At 27.1% G+C, this 13,497-nt stretch overlaps 1 protein-coding gene across 7 annotated transcripts; it reads right to left on the bottom strand.

Annotated features, from left to right (window-relative positions):
* Positions 1-1,918: 1,918 nt before the first annotated feature.
* On the bottom strand, positions 1,919-13,401 carry LOC124429597 (bone morphogenetic protein 1). 7 transcript variants are annotated; one of them, XR_006943491.1, is made up of 18 exons: positions 12,867-13,401; positions 10,866-10,926; positions 10,637-10,738; positions 10,178-10,270; positions 9,757-9,934; positions 9,648-9,674; positions 9,291-9,502; positions 8,989-9,196; positions 8,707-8,915; positions 8,389-8,620; positions 8,109-8,294; positions 7,772-8,017; positions 7,457-7,677; positions 7,214-7,396; positions 7,004-7,133; positions 6,738-6,922; positions 5,576-5,715; positions 4,602-4,735 (listed from the first exon to the last, which is right to left on the bottom strand). XR_006943491.1 is itself a non-coding variant. In XM_046975064.1 (17 exons), exons 3-17 carry the CDS (start codon positions 10,728-10,730, stop codon positions 4,425-4,427), a joined length of 2,715 nt encoding a protein of 904 aa, XP_046831020.1. In that variant the 5' UTR covers positions 10,731-10,738; positions 10,866-10,926; positions 12,867-13,401; the 3' UTR covers positions 1,919-4,424. The 7 variants fall into 7 exon arrangements, 5 of the variants coding, with proteins under 5 accessions (XP_046831020.1, XP_046831021.1, XP_046831022.1 ...); XR_006943492.1 differs by lacking the exon at positions 4,602-4,735 and adding an exon at positions 5,791-5,888; XM_046975064.1 differs by lacking the exon at positions 5,576-5,715 and having other exon boundaries at positions 1,919-4,735.
* Between the last annotated feature and the right edge of the window lie 96 nt (positions 13,402-13,497).

The following is a 13,497-nucleotide window of genomic DNA, read 5'->3' as shown; positions in this document are numbered from 1 at the left end:
TAGATATATAACTATTATATGTGTACATAAACATAATATTTTAATATAACACATTTTTATATTAGATATCCAATTAGACCAATAGATATCTCAGATTCACTGTAATTCTTAAACTCTATTTGATAAATTAATATAATGCTTTAGAAAAAAAATATAACCAAAAGCAAAAGTAAACTTACTTTTGGAGCAACATATAATGTTAACATTTTAATCAGAAAGTATAATATTCCTTTTGTATTTTTGCCAAATTTTGGAATTTTGTATAATAAAAAAAAAATTTTTGAATACAACAAATTCTTTCCTTTCTAGTTTTCCAAGTCCTACTTTATCATGATAAATTTTTTAATTTAATATTAAACGCGGCTATGTGGGATGTAAAAAAAATATAAAATTGTTTTATTAAACAAATGTATTTTCATTGTTGAGGACTCATACCGTAGACACAACATTGACAATTTGTGTGTTATTATTTCTAGATTGGTTAACAATTTAAATGCTAATTTTACTACTTATACACATTTGTTACATATATTACGGTACAATTATTAATAGTCGTTTCTTCAAAAGTGATATTATTCTTATCAAGTAACATTCCATTATAGTTTATAAGTTTTCATATAATATTGCATTAAATTAATTATCTTATATAATATTAATGGAGGATGGTATTATGCATTTACTTGCCTTTGATACTTATTTTTATAAAAACTGGATTTATGTGGAGTAAAAAATACTCCTTAAATAGTTTTTTTTAACGTGTCCGATTTGGTACACGAAGTAACATGTGTTAATATACTTAATAAAAAAATTATGTTATATATATATAAAAAAAAATATTACACTTATCATCTATATATCTTCCCAGTAAGGATAATTGTATGTGGTGTTTGTATTAAATAAACAAAGTGATTATAAAAGTAGTAGAATAGTAGTATTTTATACCGAGAAATAATGGAAAAAAAAAAAAAAGAAATTATAGTCTTATCATGAAATCGATTTACGAAACGCAAGAGTGAATTTTACTCTATAAATATGCTAAACCAGCTAGCATAATTAACAAAAGAATATTTAGAATTATTGCTAATTTATAAACTACTATGCATCATGAGTTTTATCATTTTTATAGTAAACAATATTACATCATCGAAGAGTTATATGTTTAAAATAGAGTTATTATTAATTGTAGAAATTATAACGTGTTTAAAAAATCTTTAAAAAAAAAATATTTTCCTAAAAAACAAATATACTTTTTTAAAGATATAACAATAAGAAATATTAAAATATAACTTTTGTGAATCATCAATTTTATCATGTTTATGAATAAGCTGTTATAGTTATAATGTAACTATAACTACAAAAAGAATATATTCATAAATGCAAAATGTTTGCATTACATTTTTTCATAAAATATGATTACACATTTTATTTAACTTAAACTTCTCATATTGTAGTGAACATATTTTTCAGTATATATGCTTATTCTGTTAATTCCTATTTTAAATATCAATATTTGGATTATATTTATTGGCTAATATTGGTCCTTGCTTCTATAGCAATTTTATATTGATTTTTACAGCAGTTAATCTTTCATAGCATATATTCATGTTTTAATTATAATTATATTTTATTTAATTTAATGAGTATAATAAAGACCAAAATTGGCCAAAAAATACTATTCCAATAGCTAACACACTTCTTTGGTCTTTTAAAATGCATTCTATATATTATGAATCATTATGTTTAATATAGATGTAAGTTATATCAATTTTTCCAAATAACTAATTTTTCAATGGATTCAACTTATAATAAATAAAAGTAGATAAACACAATAAATCTTATTTATTGTAGAAATTAATTAAATAAAATGTAATAAAAAAAAAAAAATTACATTTTTTTTAAATACTTTGGACAATAAATATAAATATTTCAATTAAATAAATATTACAGATTAAATCAAATAGTTTTATAATAAAACAACATGTTAAAACGATTATTTTCAAGTAACAACAAAATAAAATGCAATGTATTGATAATAATTGAGAATACATAAGTTTACTAAATCCACTGAAACAATTTTCTTTTTTTTACAAATATGATATTCTTTATATATATGGTCCTATTATACTCAGTGCAGGTGTATATAATTTTGCTTTTGTTACAAAACATATATTGATTTTCTTACCAAAATGTCTATACTTGCCTTTTGGATGTTCTATAATAATGTGCTCATTTGGAATTCTGATTTAAAATTTGTTTCAAATCTGTTTTAAATAGATAACCAGAATTTTTGATATTCTGAGAAAAATTTCTCATATATGTTAATACATGCTTAGATTGTACCATACTTGGATAATACCATATGTATTATACCTAAGCTAATCTAAGTATTTCTAATTAATATGCCTTGCTTATATAGCAAATTTCATACTTACAAATATAGCATTAGACATACACTATTATATAGTAATTCTTTGATATTACTAAAATATCTATACTATACACCTATATGTATTATATATAATTTTAAAGTAGTAGTATATTATCCAAATTGCTTTTTAATATGTCATTTTCAATTACATAAATTATATGTATATACATTGTGTTGATTTATACAGAAACAATATTGCTAATAGATGCAAAATTATTATTTTTCTCTCACAATAAAAATGCTGATGGTTGCATTTAATATTTATAATATAGTTCGAACAAAAGTTTGCATTTTTATAAAGTTTGCACATTAAATATTTCTCTAATAGAGATCAAAAGACTTTATAGATGATAGATCTGCGGATTATATTTAAATGAATTGTATATGATATTACTAAAATATCTCTAATTAGTAACTTCGTGCAGTCAATATATTTAAAAAGATTGTAGAAATTATAAACGTATACAATAACTCTTTAATAGCCAGAAGCGCAATACAAAACGCTTATAATTTTTCGGTAATGTTTAGTGTGTATTGAAATAAACATCATTTTTAAACTGCACTATGTACATGTACACATACATATATAATTACCTATTATGTATATCACATAATTTTTTCCGCATATTTAAAGAAATTGAACACGGCGGTTCAATATTACAAAGTCTCACAATTCTGTACTATTGTTTGTTTCAATGCTCTACAAAACATGAAAAAATGCTTTTAATAGATTTTGGAATGTAGTACACAATGTATATAAGATTTTATTTCAAGAAATCTGGAATATGTTAATTAACATTATCAAATATATATTATATATATATATACTTGACCTTCCTTCTTTTGCATATATCCTTGTTTGCTAGTTTACATCCTCTTATAAGATGTACCTTGAAATTTATTTAAGATAGTTTAGAATATACTTTGTTTTAGCTCCCATGGCAGCATTTACTGTGAAATATATATTAAAATTCTCTTAGTAGTTTTCTTAAATATATAATTGAAAAGATTTGCAAATTGTTTGTAATATAAAATCTATAAATAAATAAATAAATATATATATATATATATATATATATATTAATTTTTGAGAGTTAAATAATATAAGTAAATTGGCAGTTAAAAGTAGTTGTAAATTATAGTATAATGTGTGCTGAAGTAACAATAGAAAGTATTTCTAATTCATTGATTTTCAGTATTACATGTACTAATGCTTGTTATGAGTATTTAGCAAAACTATTATAAAATTAATTATGTCTCGCATTATAATATTATTTATTAAACTCATTAACCAATTGATTTTAATTTTTCCACATAATGAAAACAAGAAATTAAAAATCTTTATATTACATGATGTGTGGGTGTGTATGTATAATTTGATATTTTTTTCATATATTAACAATTGAAAAAGAAAATGTACCTTATTTAATCATGAATAATGATAGGAGACAGTTATTTATATATATTACCAGATACATGAAGACCATTTTCAATAGATTGTACAAAAAAGTTTACTTTGCAATATTATTATTCACATTAGTAAAAAGACATTGCCTACTTGTACTTGTACAAAATATATTACATGCAAATTATATATTTTATGAAATAGCAGCATTAGTATAACTAGTAATATTATGATAGCATAGTGTAATGAATATAGCACACGTAAGTATTGCTGATAAAATTTATATTCTGAAACATAGTAAATTTATGTTTTGAATTAAAAATAATATATTCTGTACAAATAAGATGTAAAAGCGATCGTATTTGAATTGATCGATAGACTCATCTACATCAGTTTCTTGTCTCACTTGAATCTAAAAGGAACGTGTTGACATATGTAATAGTGAGTGCTGATGACACTGTGTAAGTTGCTCCCATCAGGCAACAACAGTAACAACAATAACAACTAGTTACACATTAGAAAGAGTCTGGGAAGCAACGTGGAGAAGTACAAGGAATTCCAGAATTGTAACCACGCTGCAAGTGGCCACGGTCACACACTATCTGGACTACTTGTTTCATCACCGCATACTTGTTCAGCGTCACTGTCACTAGGTGGGCTTGGTTGTTCAAGTTGATATTGATTAAATTCATGAATATGATCTTGGTGATGTTGCAGAAGAGTATGATGGTGATAGCAGTGATGACGTTCTTCTACACGTTGATGTAGATCATCAATGTGAACTTCTTGAATAGGTCTTTTAAGTTTGTGACATAGCAGGCATACAAACAGAACAACTAAAATAGAAGCTGCAGCAGATACTGCTGGGATGAGATAGCTATCTGTTGGTACCATAGCAGCACCTGTAAATTTATGAATAAAGTCTGTTTGACTGTGTATTGTTATATATATAATCCAGTACTTTCTTAAAGCTCACATGAAATATCTATGTACATCTTATCAATATGTACAAACTTTGTTTTTTTTTATATCATTGAAGCACCTAAACACAATAAAATTGTTGATCACAATACATCTAACAAATAGAATTCATTACAATTTCTATAGTGCTAGAGTTTTTAGAAGGGTTTTGGTGTCAATATAGATGATCATAAATTTTTATTTGCAAACTTCAAAGGTTATTGATGGAAACTACAAGAGAAAGAGGTCAACAATACAATTCAGGAAGTATTTTGCAAGACTCACAAAAAGAATATGAAAACACATGCATTTATATGATTAAGAGGGATATAATAAATAGCATCCTGCATGCTTTTTGATTTCAGTGTTACCACATATAATTTTAATATTTAAAGAAATTATGTATTGTAGAAATTGCCGATTTTATGTTGTTGTAGTGATCAAAAATTATTGTATTTTTCTTACAACAAGTAAATGACACCATATAATATTTCCTGTAAAACAGGTTTGAAAAATTAATATGGGTAGTACGATTAGCAAAAAAAAAAATTTGTTTAAGTTTAGTATCCTAATAAATATTTCATATTCGTTGATATCAATGACCAATACTAACAGTCGTTAATGTTTTTAATGTTATTAATACTGCATAATGTTTACAAAACTTGTCTACCAAAAAACAATGACTCAGCAATTGCTGTAAGGAAAGCCGTTTTTATTGGAAACACATCAATCACTTCAAGAATTTCATGTGGTATGATGTGCAATACTGTGAGAGAACTCACGTGATAAGGGAGATCATAACATGCCGGATCGTCGGAAGCTTCATGAGGGGCTCAGATGGCCACGAACACAAAGCACAGAGAGAGAAGAAGCATGGCAGAGACTCCAGCCAGTGCTGGTGACAATGGGGCTGATGCTGCACCTGCGACACCACACAAGCATTCATCCGCTCAATCCTACCACTCTCTCACCTGTACACACGTGTACAACTACTTACCCAGAAGTTAAAATTTAGTATGAATAGGCATCGCGTATCATCTTTTTTTATGAGTGACTTTTGTGTTATCGACGCTTTGGAATCGATTATTATGTATTCTATATTTTGTTAAGAATTAATTTTTTTATAATTTATTCAATAACTATATATGTACTGCATATATACATATAATTTATAAAACACTCGTCTCTCTTTTATTGAAACAAACATGATAATACATGCTTCGTGCAGTATCTACAAATTTTATGTGGTATATGTATATTTGCTTGGGATTTTATTAGGTATGTGATAGTAGTGAATAGTATAAAGATTTAGAAAGAGAGATTATAAGGGAAGCTATTAAATTTAAAAATAATAAAAAATAAAAAATAAATCAAGAACGATTGTATAATATTTAATATATATTTTCCTGGAAACATTAATGTTTTTACTGTGTCCAGAAAAATGAATAAGATTATAAGATAAAATTACATTTATACCTTTAATAAATACATTCATTTCATTAATACTGAACGAGTCATGTATCTCGTCATATGATGTTAATAAAATATTTAAAAATTTCATAATACAAAAAGAAAATATATATATATATATATATATATATATATATATATATATTTCTATATATATATATAGAAAAAGAGAGAGAGAGAGAGAGAGAAAAACACTTCCATGTACAAATGTAGTCATTAACAGACTTCACACCAAATTATTTGTGCGTCCTTTAATTACTTTTTTATAATACATTTGTGAACCATTTATACATGGTATTAAATATATAATAAGAATACATACAAATTTTAATGTGAAAATCAGTAATAACCACAATTGTACTACGCTACTATATATGAATAATTCACGTGAATATAGAAATCGTATAAGCAAAAGACAACATCAAAATACATTAAAAGAAGATTTTGAAAATATCTATTATTTTCAAAACTTACAGTTCTCTTCGTCCGATGAATCGTCCGGCCCACAATTTTTGATATTATTACATCTCAAGGTTTCTGCAATACAATACTTATTTTTGCTGCAAAGAAATTGATTTGGACAATTACTATTTTTATTTATCTCTGTCCATATTGCTCTGAAACCATGTTGTCCAACTGCTTTATCTGCTGATATGAAACTGTAAATATTATGTACAATATTTATTTAGTATCATTATAACATAAAGTTATTTGAAAGAATATAAGAAATAAACATTTACCTAAGACGCATATTATTATCTTCTGATAAAAAGCTCCACTTGGAATCACCATTTTTAACACCACAAAGCTCAAGTGGGGTGGACGAACTAGAATACCACATACGTAGTACTGCTGCAGGACAACCTCGTGCTAAAGAAACATTAAAAAAAAATGATATAATATATATGTATGTAAAAAGACAATATAATATATACGTATTTATTACTTACCAGTTTGATCACCTTCTACAGAAAATTTATCAAAATTCAATAATATTTGTTGATTCGGTCGTACTCTTATGAACCAATTACATGTTTTACTGGCAAAATTTTTCGACGGCCCATCATATTTATTTGGAAAGTTAGGACTAGTTATTACTCCATAATTCAGACTGCTAATATTTGATCCACAATCTATAATATTATGATATTAAATGAAGTAATAAATGAATATTATATTCTTTAATTTCTTACCTCCAAAAATTGGTTTTGCTACCTCAAAAGTATAACGCGCTTTAAATCCGCTATAAACAAGTTCGGAATCTGAATGTAAAATTACTTTTAAACCAAGAGCACCAAGAGTTGATTCTACTGGTCCTGGAGCAGTCATACCGCAATACCTGCCTATTAATTTTTCTGTATTATCGCGATACATAATATAAATTTCTAACCAGTCATCTTGACATAATTCAAACCTGTAAAAGGATAAAATTAAAAACGTAATCTATATTACAGTATTTCAATTCCAATCTTTTTACATATATTGGAAAATTATTTTTTTTATCTCACCCATAGTGACCGGACGTTACATTCAGATTTTTGGTTCTAACTTTAAAATGGTCAAAGATCAATGTCACTTGTTCATTTGGCGTTGAATAAAAGAAATAAGTACAATTTGTATCACTTGGATAATTACTAGGATATCGCGGGGAATTAAAATCTCCCCTTTTTCGAGAGGAACTTCTGTATTTAAATGTACAAGTACCATCTGGTTCTGCTGTTCCAGGTATTTTATATTCTGTCTCAAATGTATACCTATAATATATAAAAAAGAGTATAATATATAAAAACATATATTACAAACATATGTAATATATATTTCTCTTTGATATATTTTGATATTTACCGTGCTTTAAAACCTTTCCCTTGAAATTCTCCACTACTGAATACCATAACAAGTCTTGGGCCATCGCTAACTACATTTTCTGGATTACTTTTCATACCACATAATTCATAATCAAATTTATCATAAGAATCTGTTGCTTCTTGACCTTTCAAATATAGTTTTAAGTAACCATCAGTACATGCTGAACTATAAACAACAAGCAAGAACATATAATTTCAATTATACATGGTTGTATATAATTATAATTATAATGTAAATATTTTTATATAATTATACTTACTCTCCTTTAGCCTCACTTTTTGGAATTTCAAATGATACAAATTCCAAGCGAACACGTTCAAGATGTTGTGAATCTTGCATTCCATAAATAAAATAACGACATACAACTTTTGGCATATAAGGAAACGGGAAATTAGGACTAACCACAAATCCAGAAGATTTTTTTTTACTTAAAATCTTCTGATCACATTCCGATCCTCGTATATGTTCACCATTATAACTGATTATAAAGTCTAAACATAGAAGGTAATTACGAATTTTAAATCTAATCTTTGTTTGTATCTTTAAAATATATATATATGTATATATAAATATTTACCTAATTTAACAAAACTTTCTGAAAATTCAAAAATTCCTTTGAAACCGCGATTTTGTGTATTCGCTGTACGCTGAAGAGTAACAAATAATACAAATAGACTGGATTCTGATGAATATAATACCAAATTTCGTTGTTGCCCACAATATGTTCCAATAACAGCAGATGAATTGTCGAGTCCATCATATACTTTTACGTAATCCAAAGGGCAACTGTAATATAACATTGTTTCATTTCATTATTCCTATATGTTATAAAAAAATATTATGAAATCAAAATACATACTGCGGTCCACCAAAGAATAAGTCAAAATCTCGAAACTCCAAGCGTATTCTTTGACTTGTTTTTCCAATGAATTGATAACTACATGCAAGATCTTTTGGATAAGTTCCTGGATAAGTGGGAGATAATATGTTTCCAGTACGTTTAGCATCTGAATTTACTGTGAAAGAACATGGTGCACTTGGTACTGGTGTTCCAACTTCGAATTCAGCTATATAAATATAACATTAATTTATTTATAATCATATATTCAATAAAAAAACCTTTCATTTATTTTTACATGTTTTCTTTTTTAAACAACTTACATGCATTGATAAAAGTATATTTCCCACTGAATAAGCTAGGTAACGTTATATTTTTGTCAGTATAAAAACTGAGAGCAATGCCTTGATAAAGAGAAACACGTTTTCGAGGAGGAATAGGGCCACAAAAACGACCTCCAAATGGTGTTTCTATTAACTTGGTAGTGTTTTCTGAACGAATTTCCGAATATATATCCATGTATTCATGGCTACAACTGAAAAAAAGAAAAACTATATTCAAATTTTTTATAAAAAAATTGATGGAAAATAAATACAAAAATTAAAACGGTTATAAAATTTTCTTGAATTATTGGATAGAACCTAATATTTTAATAAATATTCGTCAAAAATGGAACTCACGCAGGTAATTCTCCAACAGCAGATCCACTATAGGCAGCAGAAATACATTTAGGACAGCGATTTAAAAAGCAATATATTATAATCAATAATCATTTGTTATATTACTTACGCTGGTGGTGTGCCTCGAAGACCAAATGTAGTAAAAATAAGTTCCACGCGTTGACGTGGTCCTGCTAAAAACGTGTAAACGCACTGCCGAGATTCTCCTTCTAGATTTATCAGTGTAGGTGCATAGAAAGTTCCATTTTGGGGCCCATCAGGAGTGCTTATAAATTTTTGATCGCACTCTAAAAACAAATATAGTACAATGTAAACATATTGTAATTCATAAATCATAATTTTAATAAATGTGTTTATAAAAGCCCATCTGTAAAATATAGTTGTGACATACAAATGCAGTATAAATATTATTACATAAATGGATCCATAGCATCTCTAAGAATAAAAATTCTCATTTTGACATATATTTATAATGTGATAATATTTAAACTATTATAATTTATTTTATTGAACCAAAATAAATAACGTACTTGGTGTTTTGGCAGTGGTGAGACGTCCCGGTGGTGGTGGCAGTGATGGAATGTGGTCTTGCTGTGGCAGTGGAGCCTCAATTACCTCACGGGCTGAATTCAGGAATGATGATGAATCAAAGAACCCCAACAATATCCACCGCCACCGGGAACACACCATACCATATTAATACAGAATTAAAAAAGATTATAATTCTTTTAAAAATCTTATTAGTAATTGAAAACTATCTAAACAAAATATATATTGAGTATTTGTAAAACAGGATTTTATCCTTAAATAAAATATCCTAAAATATTATCATTATCCAATCTTCTATGTTTAATTATGCATGTTAATATTATGTTATGCCTATATTTAATAATAATAATAATGATGATAATAATAATAATAATAATAATAATAATAATAATAATAAAAATAATAATAATAATAATAATAATAATAATAATAATACTGACCTGTAGTATTGTGTGGGCAGAGTAACAATAAGAGCAAGACAAAGGCAGGAGAAGCATAACTATTTCCAGAGATATGCCAAAGTACTGAAGCCATACTGCATCCTGTGATAATAATTACATTTCTCATAAGAAATATATAATATATGGAGATGTATATAAAATTATATTTATATTTTTATATAAATATGATAAAACACAGTAGTCAATAAAGATTAATAACAATAATTACCATATCGTCAGTGTCTATTCCACACATAGGAAGAATAAGGAAAACTGATCCAAAAGATCATCTGTAAAGTATGATCAATATTTTATAGATACCCCTACGTAAATTAAAAATATTGAATGAAAAATAAAAAGAATAATCAATTGCTTAGATTAGAAGTGTCGAATTAAGTATTTATAGTCATTCTCATCCTTCATCGCACTTGACAACTTTACATAAAAACTCTCTTCTCTTCTATCACTCTTCTTTCCAAGTAAAATAATTAAAAATAATGACGCTTACATTCGATTCACAGTTAGTGAATCTTTTTTTTTATCATATGTAATTTTTTCTTTATTATAAAATATATAAACGAGGGTATTTTAACATGAAAAAACAGTTTTTCGACAACCCTGATTTAGACTTATGGATAAATACATATACATATTTACGAGGCTTGAAGTTTTTACGAAGTATTAGTTTTGTGCCACGTACGTGCGTATGGATCAAGATGCCGCTGAATTTCAAACAAATTTCTGCAATATTTAGACGAACAAATAATAACACAAACATTATTATATTTTCAAGAAATTTTAAATATTTATAAAAAGTAGTTAGTATATATTGGAACATTCGCAATAATACTCAATAAATTCAATAAACAATTTTAATAATATAACTAAATATGAATATTCAAAAAATTAAAAAAGAATTTAATATAACGATTAAAGGTTTTCAATGATTATTATTTTATGAAGACTAAAAAAAAAGAAGAAAAAAAAAAAAAATAAGGTCATGTTTTTGTATCGTTACTGACCTACATAAGAACGATCATTAAAAGTATCATATTTGAATTAAACTGATCCAATGATCAGCATAACGAATTTGCCACGCCCTTGAACAAGGCACATTCTTTTTCATATCCTGGAGGGTGGAACGATCGAACGTCATTTTCCCTCTATTCTTTTTTTTTCCTCCCGATAAATATGACTACTTGAAAGAGTAATAAAACGTGAACGAGTTTTCAGTAAAAAAGATAAATAGAAAAAAAAGGTCGAAAACAGAAACAGAAAAAAATAGAGAAAAAATATAAATAAACCAAAACCGCACCCATATGCTTAACAAAGGGTGATAATAAGGTCAATAACAGTACCTCCAATTATTATTATTATTATTATTATTATTATAATTTTTTTTTCTTTTCAAAGAAATAATTAAACAACAAGAACTATCTAATTGACCCAGTTTATTAGAGAAAAAAAAACATATATGTATGTGTTTGTGTGTGTGTATATATCTTAAAGTAATCCCACATATTTGGGACACTACCAATGTCCCATACATGTAGATTGCAAAAGTATATGTGTATCATGGTCCCACCCGTTAGAGTTCGGGTCACCACCCCTCTGCGGCATATAAACCCGACCGTGCATATCGAATAAGATCCAAAGGATGAAAAGGATGCTCTTTCGAGAGAATTCTTTTAATAAAAGATACCATTACCGTATGTTAAAGTCAAGGATCCGTTTCTCCATTGATAGCACGCATGCACACACGAGGCAAGCACGCACACGCACACACGACGCACGCACCATTCTCTCTCTCTCTTTCTCTCAATATACATAATATATCTGTGTACAACAAATTAAAATATTTAACTTCTTCAAAGCTCGTTTTATCTTAGAAAAAAAAAAAAAAAAAAAATATATATATATATATATATATATATATATATATATACATGCAGTTACGCCAAAAACGAGGACATTCATGAACTTCTTTTTTCTTTTTTTTTAATCTTATTTATTATTCTACTTTAATGAACTAGTTAATTGACATTTTGAACAGATATATTTTTGATAAAATTCGATCACCGTTTTGGCGTAAAATGCATACAAATTTATTTTTAGAAAGTAAATAATAAATTTAATTTTTTTTATTAGCATTTGATCGGCCAAATTTTTATCTATTATATATAGGTTTTCTTCTTTTCGTTTTTCTTTTTTTTTTTTTTTTTCATTTTACCGTGCACTGTTTCTGTTTCTTTTCTTGTTCTTGGTTATTAACGGTGTAGAAAATAAGGGCGTCAAGGTAATGGAAGCAACGCGGAACCATCACTGGCAAATACACGCGAAGAAGCACCCGCAGAGGTGCAAGTATCGTCTAAGTTGGCTCTTTAATCGGCACGAAGAACGACGCGATGACAATCGCCTCACCGTTTAACCTAACACACCCTCTTTCACTACCGACAGAGGTCGTCACAAGGGGGCTGCAGTGGTGTGAGTGATGCGTCCTTATTGGCTAGACTTTTGAGTAGAAGGGGATGATTGCGATACCGAGTGGGAGAAATGTTTTTTCGCGGCAAAATTACTCGAACGTGACAAAGTTGCCTTTTCTTTTTCTTCCTCTTCTTCTTCTTTTGCTAATTATAAAGAATCGTGTGATGATATTCATGGTTGAAAACATGATCGTTAAAGCTCCTTCAAAAACTTATAAAAATTGTTCAAGATATTCCCTGTAATAAATTTTTTATAATATTTTATCAAATTAGATTTTATTTTTTTAAATTTTACCTTACAATCTAATCGAGTATTTTTACTATTACTATTATTATTATTATTATTAATTATGCAGCGGTAGAGGGGGGAGTAAGAGA

Source organism: Vespa crabro, chromosome 15 (genome assembly GCF_910589235.1).
Source record: "Vespa crabro chromosome 15, iyVesCrab1.2, whole genome shotgun sequence".
Classification (NCBI taxonomy): domain Eukaryota; kingdom Metazoa; phylum Arthropoda; class Insecta; order Hymenoptera; family Vespidae; genus Vespa; species Vespa crabro.
The sequence above is the reverse complement of the archived record's forward strand: the minus strand, read 5'-3'. Positions and strand labels throughout refer to the sequence as shown.

Excerpts from the sequence above, each read along its gene's own strand:
- LOC124429597 (XM_046975064.1), bottom strand. The coding sequence starts at position 10,730 with ATGGCTTCAGTACTTTGGCATATCTCTGGAAATAGTTATGCTTCTCCT. Across the intron at positions 9,503-9,647 it reads GCTGTTGGAGAATTACCTGC|TTGTAGCCATGAATACATGG; the intron begins GTGAGTTCCATT and ends TCTTTTTTTCAG. Across the intron at positions 8,621-8,706 it reads AGAAAGTTTTGTTAAATTAG|ACTTTATAATCAGTTATAAT; the intron begins GTAAATATTTAT and ends TTCTATGTTTAG.